This window comes from Triturus cristatus, chromosome 2_2, assembly GCF_964204655.1.
Source record: "Triturus cristatus chromosome 2_2, aTriCri1.1, whole genome shotgun sequence".
Taxonomy (NCBI): Eukaryota; Metazoa; Chordata; class Amphibia; order Caudata; family Salamandridae; genus Triturus; species Triturus cristatus.
The window spans coordinates 1,092,198,392-1,092,221,927 of record NC_140582.1 but is presented as its reverse complement, the minus strand read 5'-3'; the positions used below and the strand labels follow the sequence as shown (position 1 = coordinate 1,092,221,927).

Genomic DNA, 23,536 nt, shown 5'->3' with positions numbered 1-23,536 from the left:
GCGGCCATTTCAAGGTTCTACTTCCACCTCAATTCTCATTTCTCTTCAAACATAGAAATGTCTCCTTCAGCCAGTGGAATATATGGTTCCGTCAGAAAGTTATGTTGACCTTGCTTGCGGGCATGTTTTCCAGCTGAATTTGAGTATAGTGAGCAGACATTATGTAAGGTCACCTGATGCTGCCTGGCAATTAGGCCAGAGGATGCCAAATATATGTTGAGGAGCAGACCGTATGAGGCACTTATCAAGGTGCATTGTGGGATGACAGTACTGACACTTCCAGCAGCAGTGAGAGAGGAAGGATAGGATCCACTCAATTCAATTTATTTACCAGGCCAGATGAGTAGTGACCTGAAACCTTTTAATTTAAGTACCGAAAGTGATCATATTGTATGCAGTAAAGAAATACCCAGTTGGTTTATTTATTTGTGTAGTAATAGCAATTTTTTGAGTTTGCATTTCTGTTACTTGTGTCATGGAATACACTATTCTCACATCAATAGATTCTAATGTCTGGACTTGCTCCTCCATTCTCCACTTTCTGCTCCTTGTGTCATGATGCATTACTCACTTGGTTACTTTTCTTAAAGTAACTACTTCCTCTCACCTCTTGACTTTATAAAAGATGGAGGTGCATGTTCCACATACCGGGCAAGAGAATGGGATGATTAAATATAGAGCAAAGTTATGATTTTTTATAAGTTTAGTAATTTGACAATTTTATTTTTTATTTCTGTAGGTACTACCTCAGCTGAAAAATTACGAAAGACCCTATTTACGGACACGTACTGTAAAGTTTGTAGCGCAAAACTACTATACGAGTCCCAGCGAATTTCACATTATGAGGTACTATGTGCTTATGGCTCCACCTGTAGTACTCTGTATTTCTAACTCTATTGCTTCTGTGTTTTTACACATTATTTAGTTGTGGGTTTTTCTACAGGAAAGTAGAAATTAAAAAATGGCAACAGGTTTTGCAAAAGTTTCTGTAGTTCTAGTCCGTTACTTGTTTTAGAAGACAAGCATTGGCAAAACCAATAAGTCTCGCCTATGCAGCAGCTATTAGCTTTGTAAGTGTTTTGTTTAACCATGTTGGGCTGCATGGCTGAAAGAAAAGAAAAAAGCATTGAGACGCGGCCACCGCTGACTGCATCATATCGCTTTTTTTCTTTACTTTCATCCTTGCTGCACACCGTGGCTAAAGAAAACATAGACCAGACCTGTAACTCTCGTGTGAGCGTATCTGTTGGATTTGCTAATGCATTTTTTATTTTTGTTATTCCCAGAAAATTCCACAATTTGCACAATTGGACAATGTGTGATGCTATTATTTCGATGTATTTGAGATGAGTACGTAAATGATTATTAATGGTCCTTTCGATTTCCTGGATTATGAAGTACTAAATATACCAAAGCTCTTGATTGATAATTTGTCCTGCTTCAGACTGTCTTAGATTGTTGGCGATCCCACACATCTAGCTGGGCGCTCTCTTGACGGGATTTTTACGAATATCTCCTATATTTCTAGTCTGCACACCCTTCTGCTCACCTGGTCTGACCATCTTGCTGTGTTCTGAGAGATATGGCTTTTAAGGAAAAACAATCTGTATTGTATAACAAGAAACCATCAGTTGGCCGGGCTTGGCATAAGGTATAAGCCTCTAAGTTGAATTCTTTGTTAGCCGATTCCCTGCCGGCAGTATCACATAATGTAGATCAGATGTCGGTGGATTATTTAGAATGGTTAGATGCAGCACTTATTAATTACATTGCCTCTGCCAAAATTAAGTCTTCTAAAAGCATGATGTTCTCTCAACCTTGGTTTAATGAGACACATAGGCAGTTACGATTCGAGATAAAGAGAAAAATGTAAATTGTGTATTGCAGAATATAAAAAGCTTTCTTTGGCTGCTAAATCAGCCTACTATACATAAATAAAATCTACTATTGATTCTAAATAAACACTTTTGCAAACAGTAACAAAAATGTACATCACCATCAGGGAACAGTTCAGCGGTGAGCAGCCAGTCTTTTTGCGACTCGCAAGCGAGTTTCTTCCAGGAGAAAGTTGAAATTATCTTTAATAGATTTACGGCTGTTGGTTCCAGTTGCTACGATAATAGGCTGTCAACTGAGGTTAATTCTGGAAATGAGGTCTTTTGGAAATTTGATCCTCTTACTGTTGACCAACTAAAATCAGCCATTATTAACACAAAATCTGGATCTCCCCAGAACCCTTGTCCGCCTAAGATAGTTCATCTAGCATCGGAAATAGTTGCCTCACACTTGACCAAGAATGTTAATGTTATGCTTGATGGGGCATTTTCCCACTCATTGGAAGTCTGCTTCAGTTCTTCCTATGTTAAAAAAATGAATGCAAACATGCTGGACCCAAACAACTATCGACCAATTTCCAGCCTTCCGTTTCTGGCCAAGTTGGTGGAGAAAGCAATGAATGCGCAATTAGCTGCCTTTATAGATAACAATCGTCTTTTGGATGGCACTCAGTTAGGCTTTAGACAAGGTCACAGCACAGAATCAGCGCAAATAGTGGCCACAGGACGCCGAAATGCCCGGGGTAGCGGAAGTGCCATCACACGCCCTTTGACCTACACTTTCACTCACACAAATTCACACATAAACACTCGCACATAAATAGGCTCTCACCCGCAAGCACGCACACACCATATATTTAAAAGCATTTTATTACTTACATCAACTGCCATGGAAGGGCATATTCCAGCTTATTGTACTCCATTTTTAATACACTTAGTTAATAATATATTATATTTAGTCACTATTAGTGTAATACAAAATTGACAGAAAATAAAGAGAGTGGAGCCCCAGCTGCCCCTGTCTTTCTGGCACTGAATATGCCACCTCCGAGATCAGGGGTCGCAAAGGCAGTGCTAGAGGTAGCAAAGGGCAAGCCAGGGGTCGCAGCTGGGACCCCCTAAATGACGTCCATGGTATATTACATCCCTCTGTCTTTCCCTTTGCTTGTTCTTATTGGGAACACATGCATGAATGCATATTTGTGCATTATTTTCTTTATATGCTTTAGCACATTAGACTAAAAACTATTGGCTTTGCCAGTGCTTGTTGTATATTGAATATATTTGCAGTAAACGGTGGTATAGTAGAGTACATTGAGCAGCAGCCTAAAGGAAAGGTGTGAGATAGGAGGCCGACCCATATTTATACACAGCAAGGTGATCTTTACCATCCGCACAAAAGGATCTTTTCAGTCACTTCCTTAAGCATACAGAAAATTTCTAATTCCTTAATATCTTGCAGACCTTGTCATGTGATATAGAGTTGGAGCTAAGAGTATAAACTTTGCTACTCATTTCCGTGAAAATGTTCTTTACTTTTTGTTGACATTTACTGACCCAGCTATTCAAGAATTTTTTTTTTTTACATTTGTATTTACAGGGAAAGAAACATGCCCAGAAAGTTCGCATTTACTTTCAAATGCATCCTGAACAAGAACCAGTGGAAGCGATTGTTAAGAAAACAAAAACGGACCAGTTGACATTTCAGGTGAGGTGTCTACTCTGACGTGATAACCAAAGAAAACATTAAATATTGTCACATTCTGCCTCATACTAATATGAGATTATGCATGATTTTAGATGGACGGAAATGAAGTATCTGACGAAAACAAATTTTGCAAGCTTTGCAATATGGTTTTCAGTTCACCCGTTGTTGCAGAGTCGCACTATGTGGGAAAGATCCACGCCAAGAAGCTAAAGAACTCAACTGGTGAATACGTTTCAAGTAGGCCGCCATTAACGCCGGCCACCCAACATATTAAGGAGCCAGAAAGCTTTACTGGTAGGATCCGGCTTTAAATGATCACATATACCTTTATATGCACATGCTTCTTCTTATACCATAGTGCATTGTACTAAATTGTTTTGTTAAATGTATCGTGTGTAGATGTTCTCAGTAGGTAACTTGAAATCGTGTTGGAGTCCTCCCGTGTACGAACGGTAGAAGTATGCCACCTTGTTGAGAGATCCCATAGCTAGGGTTGCCAGATTTGCAGAACCAAAAACCTGGGCCTGTGAAAGGCCTGTGCATGTACCACCCGGCAATTTATGTGAAAGCTAATATGATCCTGTCGCACAAACTGGGGTGTATATTTAATTTAGAAAAAAACTTTGCGGCGCCAGGACAGTTCTTGAAAACACATGATTGTGAGAGCAAATGTTGCTAAACCCTAAGTATAGCAAGTAAAGAATAGGCTTGGCAGAGAACAGGAAATCCCAATGTTGCCTTAAGGATTTTCAGAGCCTTGGGCAAGAAATATTTTTGGGGTTCTCTGTTTGTAACAATTCTCAGTTTTATTACCCACTTTTTACTAATTGACGCTCACTTGATGCCAAACAAACTTACAAAAAGAGGTTTTGGAAAATATCCCCTCTCTGAAGGGGTCACCATAAACGTTTTGCCTGCCTTCTCCTCTTTTTCTGACCTTCTTTTTGTTGACTTAGAACTCTGAGCACTTTACCACTGCTGACCAGTGCTAATGTGAATGTGCTCGCTCCTCTAAACATTGGTTGATCGGTTTACTCCTGTTTGGCATATTTAATTTACTTGTTTGTCCATTGTAAAGTGCTATACCATATACCCAGGGCCTGTAAGTTAAATGCTACTAGTGGGCCTGCAGCACTGATTGTGCCACCCACAAAAGTAGTCTTTCAAACCTGTCTCAGGCTTGCCATTGCAGGGCCTGTGTGTGCCACTTCGACTTGGGATTTAAAACTACTTGCCAAGCCCTAAACTCCCATTTTATTACACATAAGCCATCCCTTATGTAGGCCTTACGTAGCCCATAAGGCAGGGTGCTGTGTTTAGCTTTGTATGTCTTGGTAGTGAAAAATACCAGAATTAGTTTTTCACTACCGTGAGGCCTGCTCCTCTCATAGGTCGGCATTGGGAATTTCTTAAAACACCTTTAAGTTGTACTTCCTGATTAGAAAGGAGTAGCTGCATTGTGTTTCATTTCTTTGGAATGGTAATGATAAATCCTCTTTAACAGTAAATTTGGATTTAGTATTACTATTTTAGAAATGCCACTTTTCGAAAGTGGACATTTCACTGCTCTTACTGCTCTGTGTGTCTTGCAGCCTGTCTTAAATACACATCTGGGATGTGTGACAGCTAAACTTTGTGCATTCCCTCTAGACAGCCACAAACACAGGAAGCGTTGGCATGACAGAGAACTCACTGCATTCATCTAGATTCTGGTAGCTCTTTCTGGGCAGGAAGAGGGGGGAGCTGACACACTTGAATAGGCAGTGTCCTGTGTCCCACAAATAGCCTGGCAGACAGGGCTGTGATGAAAGGGGACCTGTGCACTTTAAGGGCCTGCTTTGAAGTCACCCCGCTTCAATGGCATTTTTGGGTATAAGTACTGGAGCTGTGCCCCTACCAGGACACCACACTACTGGACCTGTGAATAAATCTGCCAGGAGTAAAATCTGCTATGCCACAAGGATTGCCACTTTGCCTGACCTCTGCTCTGAAGGAACTACTTTCTGCTTGCTGAGCTGCCCGGCTGCCTGCTGAGGTGCCCTGCTGAGGAAAAGGACAGGCCCCATCACACTTGAACGCCGAGTGACTCCAAGGGCTTGCTGGCTTGCCCCCTGTTCTGAAGTCTCAGGGCCATCAAAGACTTCCTCTAACTTTGAAATAGCACCTAGACGCTGCCATCTGGGAGTCCTTCTCTGCCAAGTTTTGCCAATCCAGTCTTGGACCCTTAAAAGGTGATTTGTGCTTTCCAGAACCATCAAAATCTACCTAGTGATGACTTTGCACCGATTGGAACCAACGCATTGCCCTTCTACGCCAATCGATGACGTCGCCTTGACGGACTGCGCGGTTCAACGCCGACGGACAGCTCAGCTCAACATCGACATAGCACCTGCATCATAAAGGGGTTCGACACCAAGGCCTTCATTGACTGCGCGGATCGGCGCTAATGCTTCACCTCCATCCACGGGATCGATGTGATGCCTCAACTCCTCACATCAAGTCTTCAACGGTAATGCATGCTCCATTCAAGGTGCTTTGTCAGCGGGACCTGCCTAAGTCATGTATCCGGCCTGCCCTCCATTTCGGTCAGCTGGAACTTTGGATTTACTTCGGCCTAGCGTAACTTCAAGTAACCCCTTTAGTACTATTGACTTCTAAACACTATTTTTGGTTTATTCTTCAAAACTTCATAACTTTGGTTCTACGAATTGGAGTTTTGACATTTTGGTCTTGATTTCTCATAGAAATATTCTCTATTCTTCAAAAACAGTGTGGAGTATTTTTGTTGTGTTTTCATTGTATTGGTGTGTGTGTGTTGCACAAATACTTTAAACATTACCTCTTTAGATGAACCTGACTGCTCTGTTAGGGTGAGTATTTAGCTTACCCTATCTAGGATTGTGGTTCCTACTTGGTCAGGGTGCATACCTCTGCCAACTAGAAATCCAATTTCTAACTAGAGGCTTCACACAAAAACAGTTGAAATATGTCTTTCCAGGTCCCCCCAAAATCCATAGGATGCCACTGTGCAAAGAGAAACCGACTCAGAGGTAGAGGTAGGCAGAGAAGAGAGAGGTTGACCTATGGAATCGGGCCCGGTTCTAGAGGGTGGGCCGGTTGGGCCAGGCCCACCCAAACATGAGCCTTGGCCCTCGCAGTGAATCTGCCACCGATGTACAACAACAATAAAAACTGTTCAGATAACTTGTGATTTACGATCCTGCTGCAGAGCAACCATTTGTCTATTGGTAGTTTTTAAATGCAGATAAACCGAATTTTATGGGAATAGCTCAGTGGGTTACTACCTCTGTCACAGATATCCTTGTATTACTTGCAGTTCAGAAGTTACTATGCTAACATAGGACAGTGACCTATGAACGATCATCAAAGAGCTGCATACTAACTTCGCTTTTTTGTGTTGTGATATAGTTCGAACTTCTCCATTCTTTCAATATTCTAATGTTACTAAAAAGAGTTTGTTTGTGCATTTATACATTTTTATCAGTAAAGCCAACCCCCAACCACTGGAGTTCTCTTAAAATCCTGAGTTTGTGCTTCTCCATACCAAACCCCCGTAAATTATATTGCCCACCAGTATGGGTGAAGTGATTTCTACACCTTGTAATCCTCATTGGCTTATGTGACTTTCCCCGTAGACTGATTTATTGTCTCTGTATAATGTGTGCTGTTGTGTAAAGTACTGTGACACCCTACACTCATATGAGAAGCGCTATACAATGAATGGAATTGATATGAGAGAGGGGCACTAGTGGAGGGTGGCAGTGAGGGAATCCCAGGAAGAGGCCATGGGGTGGGGGGAAGCTACAGAGAGATGGAGGGCGCTGGTGCAGGTGGCAGTGAGAGAGTCAGAGGACGAGGTCACGGGGTGGGGGAACTACAGAGAGATGAGGGGTACTAGTGGAGAGTGGCAGTGAGGGAAGCCGAGGACGAGGTCACGGGGTGGAGGGGAACTACAGAGAGATGAGCGGCACTGGTTGAGGGTGGCAGTGATGGAATCTGAGGAGGTCACGGGTTGGGGGGAAACTACAGCGAGATGAGGGGCATCGGTGGAGGGTGGCAGTGAGGAAATCCGAGGAGGAGGTCATAGGTGGGGGAGCTATAGAGAAATGAGGGGCACTTGTGAAGGGTTGCAGTGAGGGAGTCCGATGAGGAGGTCACGGGGTGGTGGGAACTACGGAGAGATGAGGGGCGCTGGTGGAGGGTGGCAGTGAGGGAATCTGAGGAGGTGGTCATGGGGTGGGGGCTATGGAGAAATGAGGGGCACTAGTAGAGGGTGGCAGTGAGGGAAGCCGAGGAAGAGGTCATGGGGTGGGGGGAACTACAGAGGGATGAGGGGCACTAGTGGAGGGTGGCAGTGAGGGCATCCGAGGAGTTGGTCACGGGTGGGGCGGGAACTATGGAGAGATGAGTGGCGCTGGTGGAGGATGGCAGTGAGGGAAGCCGAGGAGGAGGTCATGGGGTGTGGGGGAGCTACAGAGAGATGAGGGGCACTGGTGGAGGGTGGTAGTTAGGGAGTCTGAGGGGGAGGCCATGAGGGGGACTGGCTACGGAGAGATGAAGTGCACTGTTGGAGGGTGGTTGTTAAGTTATCTACAGAGAAAGAGGTCAAAAGAGAGGTCAAAAAGACTTTTGCACCAGCACTAAAGCCGGCCCTGTCATGGCCTTTCTGTTTTTGTTTATTTAATTAACAGGTGATTAGGACAACTGTGGAGCATACTTTAACATGCATGCTAATTACATTTACTGCTATATTCAATGTTTCCTGTTTGAAGGTGATTTTACTATTGTTTTTTACTGGGAATAATGAAAGTGGAACTGAATGGTGGCTGATATGGGGCTGGGGACCATGGTCAGCTGTGAGATAAGGTGTAATGGAGAGGGGTGGTAGAAAAGTTGATAATCAAGCCTGTAAGGGAGTGCGCTGCAGAGTCAGGGGTCAGGTGGAGGTAGTAATGAAGAGGGATTCTCCCTGAAGGCTCGCACAGAGGGAGCCCGATTAGAGTCACTTGCTAGATACTCCCACCTTAGAAACCTCCTCTTCCCATCAAAGGGACATTACATGGAAGAAAAGCACTTTTTGAGAGTAATAACATTTAGAAAGAGACTTGGAAAAGAGTGTGTTTTACTGTACCTTGTAAGACTAAGGAGAGATAAATGGAGAGCCCAGAAGCAGGCCTAGCTAGATATATAAGCGATAAATCGGGCCTGCAGTGGCCCACCGAATGTCTCTTGGCCCACCCAAACAGAAATTCCTTGAGCCGGGCCTGTATTGAATTGGACAAAAGTGATCTAGATAGAGAGAAAGTTTTCTTTCCCAGGGGCCCTTTAGAAAGTGGGGTCCCTGGGCAATACCCTCTTAGCCTATGCCTTACTATGTCTCAATCCACAGATCCTCTGCTGCCTCTCAATTTCAGTGCGTGTTTCTGGTGACAGGTGAGGACTGGAGCATGCTTTGTTCTTTAAAGCTTGACTGCGGTAGGCACTGTGGGCAGTGCCCCACACAGCGCCTTTAATGGAAAAGTGCAGGTACTCACTACCCCAGAGCACCTGCTTGGTAGTAAGACGTGCCGTGGTACTCTCCCATTCCAAGTATTACACCAGTCTTGAAGTAAAGGTAATCTCCTTTTCAAACTAAAGAGGTGCCTTCTGACGTAAATCGTTTTCTCCTTTCAAATGCTACTGTGCTACATTGTCTTGCCTTTGAGATTCACGGTACGTGGTCAGCAGCTCTTTTGTATCCGAGGTTTTTGAAGTCTATGAATCTCTCTTCAGATACCTTTGCTAAAAAATAGTTTGCCGTTCCTTATGAAGTGTCTTGGCGCGATGGCGTGGTTATGTTATGTTATAGCCATTTGTAGAGCGCGCAGCTGCCCCAGCGAAGGGGCGTCCCGGCGCTAACAGCAGTGTCCAGAGAGAGCCAGGCTAGGCTGTGGGAAATAAGTGGGTTTTAATGGCCTTACGATTGGATAAACGACTAATTTTCACAGGGAGGGAGTTCCACAACTTAGCGACCAGGAATCGGAAAGATCTGCCCCCTGCCCTGGTGTGTTTCACTCGGGGAACAGTAGCCAGGATCAGCTCGGCAGTGCGTAACTGGCGGGTGGGGGACATAGGGGACCAACAAATTGGATAGGATCTCAGGCGTAGAAAGTTTTTAAATTTTAAAGGCTAAACACAGTCTTAAATTCGATCCTCTTGGAGATGGGTAGCCAGTGAAGGCAGCGTAGAGCGCCCGACGCGGAACACGTTCTAGGAAGTCTGAGCAAGATTTGTGCGGCTGTATTTTGAACTCGCTGAAGGCGGTTCACTTCCGCCTTATTGGCACCTAACAGAAGGGAATTGGCATAGTCGAGTCTCGATAAGATAGTCGCCTGGACTATCATTTGGCGTGTGGCCGAATCAAAAAACCCTAATATAGGCCTCAGAACCCGTAGGAGTCCAAAGCAGGTGCCAGCGATCTTTTTAGTATGATCTTGAAATCCCAGAGTAGAGTCGAGCCAGATCCCTAGATTCTTTACCACCAACTTAGGGGTTGGAGCACTGCCCAGGGATGCAGGCCACCACTGCGTACTCTAAAGCCCCTTGTCCTTCCCCACCAGCAGCACCTCAGATTTATTGGTGTTAAGCTGGAGACAGTTCTTAGTCATCCAGCATGCGACCGCCTCTAGACCATTCCGAAACTGAGTAGCACCCCAGAGTGATCATCAGAGAGGGCTACCACCATCTGGGTATCATCAGCATAGGAGACCATGGTCAGACCATGGTCTCGCACGACTTCTGAGTAGCACCCCAGAGTGATCATCAGCAGGAAACCTTCGCCCTTCAACACCAGGGGAAACTGCCAAGCCAACATTATGTTAAAATCTTCCATTTTAGGTCTCGCCTGACCCAGCGCATGCGCTGCTCTGGCGAGACTTTTAGTGAGGGCTCAAAAAATACTACCATGGCCAGCCTAGAGCTACAGTGCAGGTGCGCGGGCGCGCGCTTAGGAGCAGAGGCACCATATGGCAAACCTCATCATGCTCATTAAGCGCCCACGATCACTTTCAGTTTTTGCCCGCGATCACTTTCACGGCGCCCCTTTTGTTCTCGTTCAAAGAACATCAAACATCAAAGAACACGTTGTGTTAATGCTTTGCTGCGCCCGTTTGACTTACAATGTGCTTTCTCTTTCCACAAACTCGATGTTTGTGTTCCTTTATTTTGATATGCTTTTAGTATTACTGTCACACACATAAACACACACAACCACACACACAACCACACACACAACTACATACAACCACACACACAACCACACAGAACCAAACACAACCCCACACCCACAACCACAGCCACACACACAGCCACACACACACACAACCACACACACAACCACACACACAACTACACACACACAACTACACACACAACCACACACAACCACACACACACACATACAACCACAACCACACACACAACCACACACACACAACCACACACACACAACCACACACACAACCACACACACAGCCACACACAACCACACATCCACACATCCACACACATAACCACAACCGCACACACACCCGCACCTACAACCACACACACACACGCAGCCGCACACACGCAGCCGCACACACGCAGCCGCACACACGCAGCCGCACACACGCAGCCGCACACACGCAGCCGCACACACGCAGCCGCACACACGCAGCCACACACACGCAGCCACACACACGCAGCCACACACGCAACCACACACACACAACCACACAAGCACAACCACACACACACTCAACCACACACACACAACCACACACAACCACACACACAACCACACACACAACCACACATCCACACACATAACCACAACCGCACACACACCCGCACCTACAACCACACACACACCTACACACACAACCACACACGCAACCACACACACACACAACCACACACGCAACCACACACACTCAACCACACACACAATCACACACACAACCACACACACAACCACACAAACACACACACAACCACACACACACAACCACACCACACATACAACCACACCACACACCACACCACCACACAACCACACACACAACCACAACCACACACACAACTACACACAACCACACACAACCACAACCACACACACAACCACACAGAACCCCATGCACAACCCCACGTACAACCCCACGTACAACCCCACGTACAACCCCCCCACAGCCACACCCACAGCCACACCCACAGCCACACCCACAGCCACACACACAGCCACACACACAGCCACACACACAGCCACACACACACAGCCACACACACACACAGCCACACACACACAGCCACACACACACAGCCACACACACAACCACACACACACACAACCACACACACACACAACCACACACACACACAACCACACACACAACCACAAGCATACACACAACCACACACACAACCACACACACAGCCACACGCATACACAACCACACACATGCACACAACCACACACACAACCACACACACCACCACACACACATACAACCACACAACTACCACACACAACCACACAACCACACACACCACCACACACACACCACCACACACACACCACCACACACACAACCACACACACACAACCACACACACATCCACACACATAACCACACCCGCACCCACAACCGCACAAACACACCCACAACCACACAACCACACCCACAACCACACCCGCAACCACACCCGCAACCACACCCGCAACCACACCCGCAACCACACCCGCAACCACACACGCAACCACACACGCAACCACACACGCAACCACACCCGCAACCACACACGCAACCACACACGCAACCACACACCCAACCACACACCCAACCACACACGCAACCACACACGCAACCACACACGCAACCACACACGCAACCACACACGCAACCACACACGCAACCACACACGCAACCACACACGCAACCACACACGCAACCACACACGCAACCACACACGCAACCACACACGCAACCACACACCCAACCACACACGCAACCACACACACACACCCAACCACACACGCAACCACACACACACACCCAACCACACACACACAACCACACACACAACCACACACAACTACACTCAACCACACACAACTACACACAACTACACTCAACCACACACAACTACACACACACACACAACCACACACACCACACCTGACCACACATCCACACTCACACACCCATAACCACACTCGCACCCACAACCATAACCACACTCGCACCCACAACCACACACACAACCACACACACCCAACCCTACACACAACCACACACACAACCACACACACAACCACACACACAACCACACACCCAACCACACACACACACACACCCACACAACCACACATACAACCACACCCAACCACAACCACACACCCAACCACAACCACAGACACACAACCACAACCAACCACACATCCACACACACACACCCACAACTGCACCCACAACCACACACACCCACCCACCCACACCCACCTACACATACACAACCACACACACACAACCACACACACAACCCCACACACACAACCACACCAAGCATTGTCATAGCCAATAGGTCTCGCCTTTGGGACCTTATAAGTGTTTAGCCACGCCAAAGTTGATGTGGTTGCACCAAGGATATTGTGCTGCATAACTAAATACTTAGAAGGTCCCAAAAGCGAGACCTATTGGCTATGCATGCTGGTTTAATTCAGCTCTCTATTCTAGGGTCGTGGCTGCCTCTCTTCTCCTTTTTCTTCTTTTTATATAGTCTTAATCTAGGCCTCCTTGATTCTGTATTCATGAAACCGCAGCAGAACTAATATTTTGTGAACTGTGCCCGACGGTGGTGCGCTTGAAAAAGTGAAACCGTGGCTCTGTGGTCCGAAGATCACGTCATTAGTTCCTACCCATAATCCCTTTCTCAGGATTGCAGCGGCGGTAAATATGGAAACATTGCTTCCCTCTACCAAATTCCTCATAAGAACACTGTTTCTCCAGCACTGACTCCTTATATTTGAATGTTTCTACGCACCCTGTTTGGAATCCTTAGTTTAAAAAAAAAGACAGAAATATATTCTTCAACAGAACTGTTCAAAAAAGTCTGTTTCCGTTAATGTGTGCATACTTTAGCCCACACAGCGTCTCCGTCAGTGATCCCACCTCCAGGCACCACATTTCATCAGATTTTTACCGCAGGTGTTACTCCAAGAGCGCTTTCCCCATTACCTTCGAATGTTCAAAGGTTTTTGTTGGCGATCGCTTCAGGGCTGTACCTGGGGTAACGGAACTAAGGTTTATATGGATGGAGTCAAGAAAGAAAAGCTACCTTTAGACATGTTACCAGTATTGGCAAAGCAGCATTTCTGAAGATTACTCACACTTGGAGTGCGTGCAATTTGCCTCTGTACTCGCTATCAGGTACCAGAATTTGAGATGTGTTAAGTCCTCTCCTCCAGAACCAGGAGGGAAAGGGCTCTGAGACTTTGAGTCTGAGGATAAGTGGAGCAGGACAAGAAAAAATCTCAAGGAGGCATCAGAAATAATTCCCCACCTAAGAACAAAAGATTCCAAGCCCCATTGTGAAGGCATCCTGAAGCCGAGGAAGATGGTATTCTCCTATGTTGTACCTCAGGCAAACTGGCCTCACATGCCCCTCCCCCCCCCCTCCCGAACCCCCAAGATACTTCTACCATTCCTCTGCAGTACATGTCCAGTGCTGTGCCCCATTTGTTTCACCCCACTCTGTCGGGCTACCTCTTCTGCCACAGCTGTTCCTCTAAAGTGTACCAAGTTTAACATCATGCACTCTGGATATGACATTTGCAATGTGTCTGGCACCAGGACCACAGATGTAGGTACTGGTACCATCGCCTTCTGTAAAGATCTACACATCTAGAGGAACATAAGCATTATTTATTGAGGACCAGCCGCAACTGCTAGACTGGAACATTCACAGATGTACAGAATCTTATGATATAGCATCTTACAAACTAGAACCTTGTGCACTCCACAGAACCTCATGACGATACACCCTCCATAACAAGGTTCCAAGGCAAATACAGTAGACAAGACCTTTCAGAAATACTACATATTTCCCTTCCTGAATAGAGAGCTGAAAAATATGATATACAGAATAAGGATACAAATAGAACACATTTGTGAAAGTGAACCACAATGACCTGCAAGAATACATAGGGCAAGAACCTTAATTGGCATGCGTAAAAAATGTAATTCACTTTAGGGTCAAAGGGATCACATGTTGCATCATGTCCATTGTATTTGATCCACCGTGCACTACATTTTACATAGCCCTTCACATTGAACCAAAACCTGTAAGCACTGAATAGAGATGGTGCCAGGGAAGAAGAGGGGGCGGGTGGGGTTGTCTACTGTATGTAAAAAAATCTTTGGGAGGACTCTGTTTTGAGGATTCCTAGCTAACATAGGATAATATGCAAATAATCTATGAATCTAGAGAGCCCTTTACAGGTATGTAAATTATTTTTCAACCGCAATACTAGTTATTCAAAGTCTGCCCACCACATGCATCTACACATTCCTCAAACAGCATATGTGGTGAAAAGTTTGTTACATCCTAATTGCATAGTTTTCTTAACTTGATTAGCTCATCGTTAATCTTATGTGGTGCTAAGCTTTATCCTCATTTTCCTGTCCCGTTTGATTTGAATATCAAACATATTGTTGTATGAAATGTATTAAACCTATACTGATCAATGGTAGCAGATTCTGAGCACGTACTGGACATTAAGGCTTCCCCTGGAAAGAGAATTCCGCTCATGGAGCTAAAATGTCACTCAAAAGGGGCGCCCTCTGGCTTCAATGAAGGCCACTGACAAAAAAATAAAATTCTATGCAATACAAATTCTGTTTGCTATATATGCGTGGTGCGCTTTTTCTGCATAAGGCTCGCCTTTAAAGCTTTCTGCCATCATTCATCAAACCTGTTAGCCATCATTTAGAAACACTGTCCTTATTCCCTCGAGAGTTCCTGCTCTGTCTTTGATAGCTGAAATTCAGTTACATTCCCAAAATAGTAGAGCTATTATGAGGAACACATTTGTGTGTTCAATCAATTTAATAGTTATCCCCACACTGGGGAACAAGACAATATAATTATGAAAACATTGACATTCAGGTAACGTCTATGCATTCCCTTTACTCACTGGCACCGGTGCATTTAGAATCTTAAACCACAGTCCCTACCTTATATGACCCATACTCTGATCTGTAGGGGAGCAGGTTAATCAGTCTACCCAGCGGTCCCTTTCTCTCAATGTACTTTTCATTGTGCGTCACATCCTTCGAGGCTGGTTCGATGGCTGCTGTCATCGTATTTACAAAAAATAAGCAGATCTTGGGAGACGGCACAGTATGTCACTTCAATTCAAACAACGGAACGAATGCTTGAAATAACTCTTAACTACTGCCAATTACTTGTGGTAGCATTCCGATCCATCAATCTTTTGGCCACCATGCCACCTCAGTTTCCCATATGCAGATCAGTCTGGAGTCTGCTTCAATAGGATCCAGAATACTACCCCGTGCAATTGCTAGGACTTTACGTAAGATTTCCTCCGTCACCTTTTGTGTGTTTTACGTCATTTCAATTCTCCATTAATTTAGACTACTATCACCTCAGATCCGTATTATACTCAGTGGCTATTTCACAAGATTGTAATGGAGAATCCTAGCTTTGAATATTCCTCAGTTCCCTTTCGCCCCTTTTTTTCCAGAATATACTACTGGACTTTCAATCCCTGCCCAGTAGTTCACATCTTTTACCCAGAGTCAAACCTCTGAGGCCATTGAAATCTTGCCTGCAATTACTACGTGTCTTTTGGCAAGAACTAATGCTAGACTTACAGTATTCATAGTTAAGGTTGGAATCCAGCTGAGCTTTGGGTGTACAAGTGTCTCTGTATTTGTGGATGTTCACTTATGTTTGGGATCTGTTGCAGCTGAAATTGTTTTCATAGTTAGAAATCATTTTTGTTGTGTTTCCCTCATTTTAATAATTTTCTTGAACCCTATTTGGTCAATTGGTCAAACGTACTTCTAAATCATGTTACGCTAGTGTGTAGAAAATGTTATATGAACCAGAATAGGGCAGGCCAGTTCACTGCATGATTGAGCTGGTACCTCATGGACCAGCTTGATAGATTCACTGGTGAGTCTCGAAGGTATGGAGGTGAAGGCTGAATACACAGTGAATGTTGTATTCATGGAATGTTATCGAGATAAGTACTCTTCATGAAGGAATCATGATGAGATCAGTTCTTCGATAGCATTGAGTCTCACGATTAACTAACTCTGTCTGGTTGAATCTAGTAAGTGAATTTACTTTCGATGTGATGGTACATGCCATTAGTAATTTGCAGTAAAAAGAGAAAAAAAATATCGAACAACTGCAGAGGGCTGGATATTAGGATGTTTGCGTACTACATAAACATTAGGAGGGATCTGCTTACGGTTGTCTCTTCGACGTTGTGTAATGCAATGGAGAGGAATTCAAAAAGGCTTTGTATGTCGGGCAGCCAAGAGCCTGGATAAGAATTATTCGATCTAGTACACAGTTACGCTCCACAGCGCAAAATTGGTGTTTGCAAGATCCTGATAATCTGAGCGATCCAAGTCAGGTTGTCTGTAACAATTTCTGCGTCACGTTTCATGATCAGGTCCCTGACCTTGAAGTCAGTAATTCTTGCAGTGGACCGGTCACTTGATTAGTGGAGACTTGGTTACCCTTTTGTACGAATCTGACTCTTTTCCACGATAATCTGCCATGAAGGTCCCAACCATTCTTCACTCCCTGGGTCTCTCATCTTGATGTTCTGTCATGTCAAAATGAGGTATTTGGATAGCGACAAAGGTTTTTGATATCCTCAGGATGGGGACACTCAGAGATTGAACATTTGTTTAGGTTTTGTTTGTTGGAACGTATATCAATTTTAGATACCTTGCTCCTAATCATCTAGGCCTATTGAACCACTTATGGAGGTATTGGGAAGGGGCTCAGTGAATGCAGTTTCAAACTTTGGAGATAATAACTTCACTTATAGATCTTCAATGTGATCTCTTCTAATACCAGAGTTGGATGCCAAGGTTCATGGCAGTGTTGAGACACAATAAGGGACGAGACGATTTAGACAGAGAATTCAAAGTTTGCCAGTGTCTGATCTTGGTTCCTTTTTATGAGTGTATGTCACTCTCACTCAGTAGATACTGCCTGATAAAAGGGGTCAGTAGTCAAATGTTGACCTGCTGGTTTATGGAGTCCCACAGTTGAGGTTACCAACCCTCTGCGCAACAGGTTTTCTACTTCCAGTTGCCTTAAATCTGGGATTTTTGCTCATTAGGGTCTGATCCTTCAATTGTGTTTATGTAGGGCCAGCGAGGGGCCAAGGGTCTCCTCAGAGACCCTCTTCCAGACCACACTGAAGCTCTTTGCACAGCTTGTCTTCTTTCTGAACTCTAGACAAGGTCACACTCTAACTTTAGCACTTCACGCTGCTTCAGTCTCTGTGCATAGAGGCTTTCCTGGATCTACCTGGCACTGCTGACAGGGTCTGATAGCAATAGAGATGTGGGCAACAGACCACTGGGCACTGTCTGTACATCTACACAAAGAACATTTTAGAGGAGGGTCCGAGGGAAAGTTTAAAGACCTGCACAGGATCATGGGCCAGATGTAGGTGGCTAAATACCGGTCTGTAACGCCGAAATTCGGTAAATTTCAGCGTTACCGACCGGTATATAGCCATTCCTAATGTAGGTAAGGAATCGGTAAATAAGGAATCGTAAATACTGATTCCTTATTGCTCTTGCATTTAAGGAATCGGTAATACCGATTCCTTATATGCAATGTAGGAAGCACATTAAAGAGTGTTTTTGAGCCTTAAGAAATCGGTAATTACCACCAACTTCAAGTTGGTGGTAATTACCCATTTCTTTTAAAAGATCACCTTTTTGTTTTTTGTTAAGTGCCATGTGGCACACATTCATGCCCTTAGGGCATGTATGTGCGCCACATGTGCACGCATGCACATTTCAGAGGTGCAACAGGGTGTCCTTTTGACACCCTGGCACCCTTGAAAGTGCTCCTGCTATTAGCGATTCGGTAATACCGAATCGCTAATAGTGAATGTCTTCACATTCATTCCTATAGGCCTCCAAGCCCATAGAAATGAATGGGTAGGTATTCCTTATTACCGAATCTTAATAACCGATTCGGTAATCAGGAATATTAAGGATTCAGCATTTTTTACCGAATCTTTACCTACGTAGGAAATACCGATTTCTTAATAGCGAATCAGCAAAATTTGCTATTAAGAAATTGGTATTTCAGATTTACCTACATCTGGCCCTATATCCCCAATTACAAAGTTAAATACAACACACAGAAATCCTTGGGTCTAAAGTGGAAGGCAAATGGTCAGAGATGCTGAGAGAATTACACAGAAATATCTGTGGAGTGATCCCTTTCAGGACAAAATCCCTCACCCACCATAGGTGGCATGCGTCATCATCTGGGATTCTCCTCTTAGTGGGAAGGCCTAGTCCCACCAAGGGCTACAACCCCCTCTCTGGAGGAACGAGCTCAGGGATGATTTTAGATCTACTCTATAAAGGATATTCTAAATCCACCAGATGAGAGCGATATGAACTGGGGGAGGTCGCAGCTCAACAGAAAAAATACTGTGTGGGAAGTGATGTTAAAACTAACTAGTGAAAACAAATTACGTGTTTTATTGGTATGTTCATATTGTCAGGGTTAAAAACAGTGCACCTGCAGTATGGATTTAAACTGCAGGTGTCAAAAGAAACCAAAAGTAAACATGATTCAGCCATGATGACCCATTAAGTGTCAGGGCTTTCGTCAGGACCTATTTAGATGCTACTGCGAACACACAAGTGAATAGTTAACAAATAGTTAACAGAAATGATACTGAAATACAAAATCAATCGTACTGCTGTTTTCACTTCAGAACATAGTGAGTGTACCCGTTTTGTGCAGATAAGATACCTCACCTCTACCTGGCAACAGCTCAGGGAAGGGGGCACCGCTCTCTCCGTCGTTACCCCGGGCCGATTTGAGGCTGTAACCGGTGGGTGAAGGATTTCGTCCTGAAAGGGATTACTCCACAGATACTTCTGTGTAATTCTCTCAGCATCTCTGACCATTTGCCTTCCACTTTAGACCCAAGGATTTCTGTGTGTTGTATTTCACTGTCTGTACATACCAAAGAATGCTGCAAGGGAATGGAGACATTGGTCCGGCCCACCGGACAGGCGAGGGAGTTTGACAGAGCGCTGGAGTGAGCACAAATGCGTCCTTTGCCTAGATGATGTCACTGAAATGGGGAAGTAGTACTAAGCAATGCTATGGGAGGAAATCTTTTTTGAACTTTGAGTGCAGAACAGACAGGCAGCCTTTTCTGTCGACTGCCTGACACACTCCACTAATGTTTTGATGCTATAAAGCTGTGATCCAATTGAGGTGACCAGAGTAATGCCAGCGCACAGCAGTACCAATTATACAGTAACTAAAAATGTCCAATTCATTTTGGTTACTACTTGGGTGCTCAGCAAGGTGAGCAAGCAGCCACTCACATGCACATCAAAAAAGGGGTATGGAGTCCCAGTATATTACTGTTGTTGCATGCACACCATCTGAAATGGAATTATCTTTTCAGTCCATCTAGAATTCCTTTTTATTCAAGATTTCTTAAAATAGTAAATGTCCTAGCCAGCCAACGAGTGTAACCTACTGACTTCATCAGGCCTGTACATAGTATAGCGTGAGAATAAAATCCAGTATGGAAGGCAATGCAGATCTATGTAGTGGGTGAACTTTGTTGTCCGTGAGGGCTTAAAATGTTGAAAGTGTATTGTAAAGGTATGGAATCCGACACTGTCGTAGCCTCAAATTGCTTGTTTTCAGAGCGCAAACTTTACTGTGTAAAGCCCTGATGAAGTCATTGAGTTACACTAGTTTGATGAAACAAGTTTTGACTGGCTTGAAAATTTATAATTTTAAGAAATTTGCTATAATGCACAGAACATACTAGAACACTAGAGTTAGTTTAAAAATAAGGCACTAAGAAGCTTCACGATATCCATTATTACGGTTTTCCAAAATGAAGAAAGCCAGCATGACAAATTCAGGCTGACGAAACTTCATTTTGGAAAAATGCTGCAGAGACAAAAAATATCTTTCCCACAAAACTACTATACTGTTTTTGTGTGAAAGGTATTCTGGTATTTTATAAAATGAAAAAAGAAAACTCCTCTCAGATAAGAAGAGGATGGGGTGTGGGAATAGAAGGGGGGGTAGTTTAGAAGGGTAAGGTGGTTAGCTGTAGGGTTTTAAAAAAAAAATGTGGTGGGTGCACAAAGAAAGTGGAGCAGTCAAAGTTCTTTAATGAAAGGGGGAGTGGATGAAAAATCGTGAAATGGGTTAAGGAGGTTTGTGGTGGGGTAAACCCCCCTTTTAAAACATTACATGGAAATCACACCAGAAGAAATGCATTTTTCTAAAAGAAGTACTCTCTCTAGTATGTTTTCTTTAACTTGGTAAAACCAATTATTGAAGAAGAATTTGTTAAAATGACTTGACGAAAGAAACTGCAGAACCAGTTTCTTTAGGTCTTTGTTTCATTTAAAACACGTACCACCAGCTTTCCATAGCCTACAATTTGTAGGTTCATAGTACAACATTTGTTTGAACCCTCAAATACTGTTACTATGCCGGAATAGGGAATGGAAGTTCAGCATCAGTTCTTCCGGCATCCGTAAAATATTGCATTACATTTAATTAAAAAACAAAAACAAATAAAAAAATACATTATGAAAGTTGAAACCTATATTAACACTGTACATACCTCCTGTAAGCCAGAAAAGTTAGCCTGCGTTACTGGTGAACGTATTGTAGACTAGGGATGTGAAGCTGGATATCTTCCTTAATTCTGCTTGCACCCCCTGTTCTGATTTCTAAATCTGAAAGAGACACGTTAGTGATAGATTCCTTGCCTTAGAATATCCCCAGGCGTCAGACTGGATCTGGAAAGTTTTCGTCAACAGTACCCCTGCGCGTCGGTAGGAGTCATCGTGCGGCTCCGCGTACGTCGCTGGCGTCGTAGTCGCCGAAATGACGTTGTCTGAGCTACTTAGACGCGCCCACGCGTGCTGATGTCAGTTCTTTCTTTTTCCGCAAGCGCAGATCCGAGAAAGAGCGGTACTCCTAGTTAATACTTTAACTTGGTTTCTGAGAACTTGTTTCTCTTCTTTTGTCGAGTACTCAACTCCTGGTGCAGTAGGGATGCCTGGGTTTAAGTCCTGTAGGACCTGCCGTCTGAACATGTCGGTGGCAGACCCGCACGATGTGTGTGTCTTCTGCTTGGGGCACGCCCATGATCCCGAGGCGTGCCCCGATTGTCGGACCATGGCGCCGAAAGCTTTGCGGGAGCGTCCCCGAAAGTTATTGGAGGCCCGGCAATCAGTTCCGCGCCGATCAAGGTCCCGCTCCCGTGGGAGGTCGAGGGACCGGTCGTAGAGCCGACATCATCGCTCGTCAGAATCGGGGACAGGTAAGTAACAGCACCATAAAAAGTCGAAGAAGCGACATTGCTCTACCCCTCACCGATCGTGGGACGCGGTGGAGGGGGTGGGCGGTCACTCCCCCGTGGCTCTGATGGAGCCTCTGTTGATGCCTGCGGCCTACCCGCCCTTCCCGGGCCCCCACACGACTCCGGACGAAATACAGGTCTTCCTGTCGGCCATGGGCCATTTGTTCGCTCCATCTCGTCCCTCCGAAGCGCCTTCGGGCCCCGTGGCCCTGTTGGGTGGTTCTGCCCCCGTGCCGCCGCCTTTGGCCCCTGCAACGCCGGCACCATACCCTGCGGCGCTGCGGGCTCCGGCCTCAGCGCCGGACACAACGCCGGACTGCGTCAAACCTGGATTGGTCTATTGCCCTCCGATTCCAATTCCAGGTGGGGAGTTTATCCCCTTTCCCCCGGCACCTCGTCCTTACCGGCCTCTTACACAGCCAGTGGACGAAGGGGAGCACTGGGAGACGTCTGGGGACCCTCGCGCAGCTCAATGCGAGGATGAGCCGGAGTGGGAGGGTGATGTGGAAGGTCCAGGCGGTATGGATTTCTCTACACACCCTGGAACACCGTCCCCTTCTTCCGTGGCTATGGAGGAGGTTGGGACTTTATCTGTGGTGTTGCGTAGGGCGGCTGAGGCTCTTAACCTCGAGCTCCCTTCTGTGCCTATCAGGACCAATCTACTGACAGAGGTGCTGCAGCCAGCGTTGTCCTATGCAGAGTGCTGCTGCCCTTCAACGATGCACTTACTGACATCCTGTTGAGCACCTGGAACAGGCCTAACACAGGTGTTCCTGTGCATAAGTATGTGGCACGCTGCCATCGCCCGGCGCCGGGCGACCCCAGCTTTCTCACACAACACCCGACGCCTCAGAGTCTGGTTGTCCAGGCCTCTGCATCTCCGAGCGCATTCCCTTCTGCTCCTCCGGACAAGGAATCTAAGAAACTGAAGCAGTTTGGGAAAAAGATTTTCACTTCTGCCAGTTCCGGGTTGCAGGAGGTGAATACCGCATGCCCGTTGGGCCACTATTCACATTCTGTGTGGGACACCGTGGCACAGGTGCTGCCTCAGTGCCCTGTGGAAGCTCGGGCGGTGCTCTCCCCGGCCATTACCGAGGGGAGAGATGCTGCTAAATTCACTATCCGTGGTGGACTTGACACGGCCGATTCCCTCTGCAGGGCACTTTCCACAATGGTGGCGCTCCGCCATTACGCTTGGCTCAGAACTACTGGCTTCTCCAGTGATGTCCAGAACACTTTGTTGGACATGCCCTTTGATGGCACACGCCTCTTTGATGACAAGGCGGATAGCACCCTGGA

At 45.5% G+C, this 23,536-nt stretch overlaps 1 protein-coding gene across 3 annotated transcripts in view; it reads left to right on the top strand.

The window, feature by feature from the left end:
* Positions 1-23,536, top strand: part of KRCC1 (lysine rich coiled-coil 1) — a 304,687-nt gene that overhangs the window by 214,698 nt on the left and 66,453 nt on the right. For 2 of the 3 annotated variants that reach the window (XM_085642641.1, XM_085642642.1), the window contains exons 2-4: positions 740-846; positions 3,436-3,543; positions 3,636-3,837. In XM_085642641.1, the coding sequence (XP_085498767.1) occupies positions 740-846; positions 3,436-3,543; positions 3,636-3,837 (417 nt within the window). The remainder of the gene's footprint in view (positions 1-739; positions 847-3,435; positions 3,544-3,635; positions 3,838-23,536) is intronic. The other variant, XM_085642640.1, reaches the window with a different exon arrangement.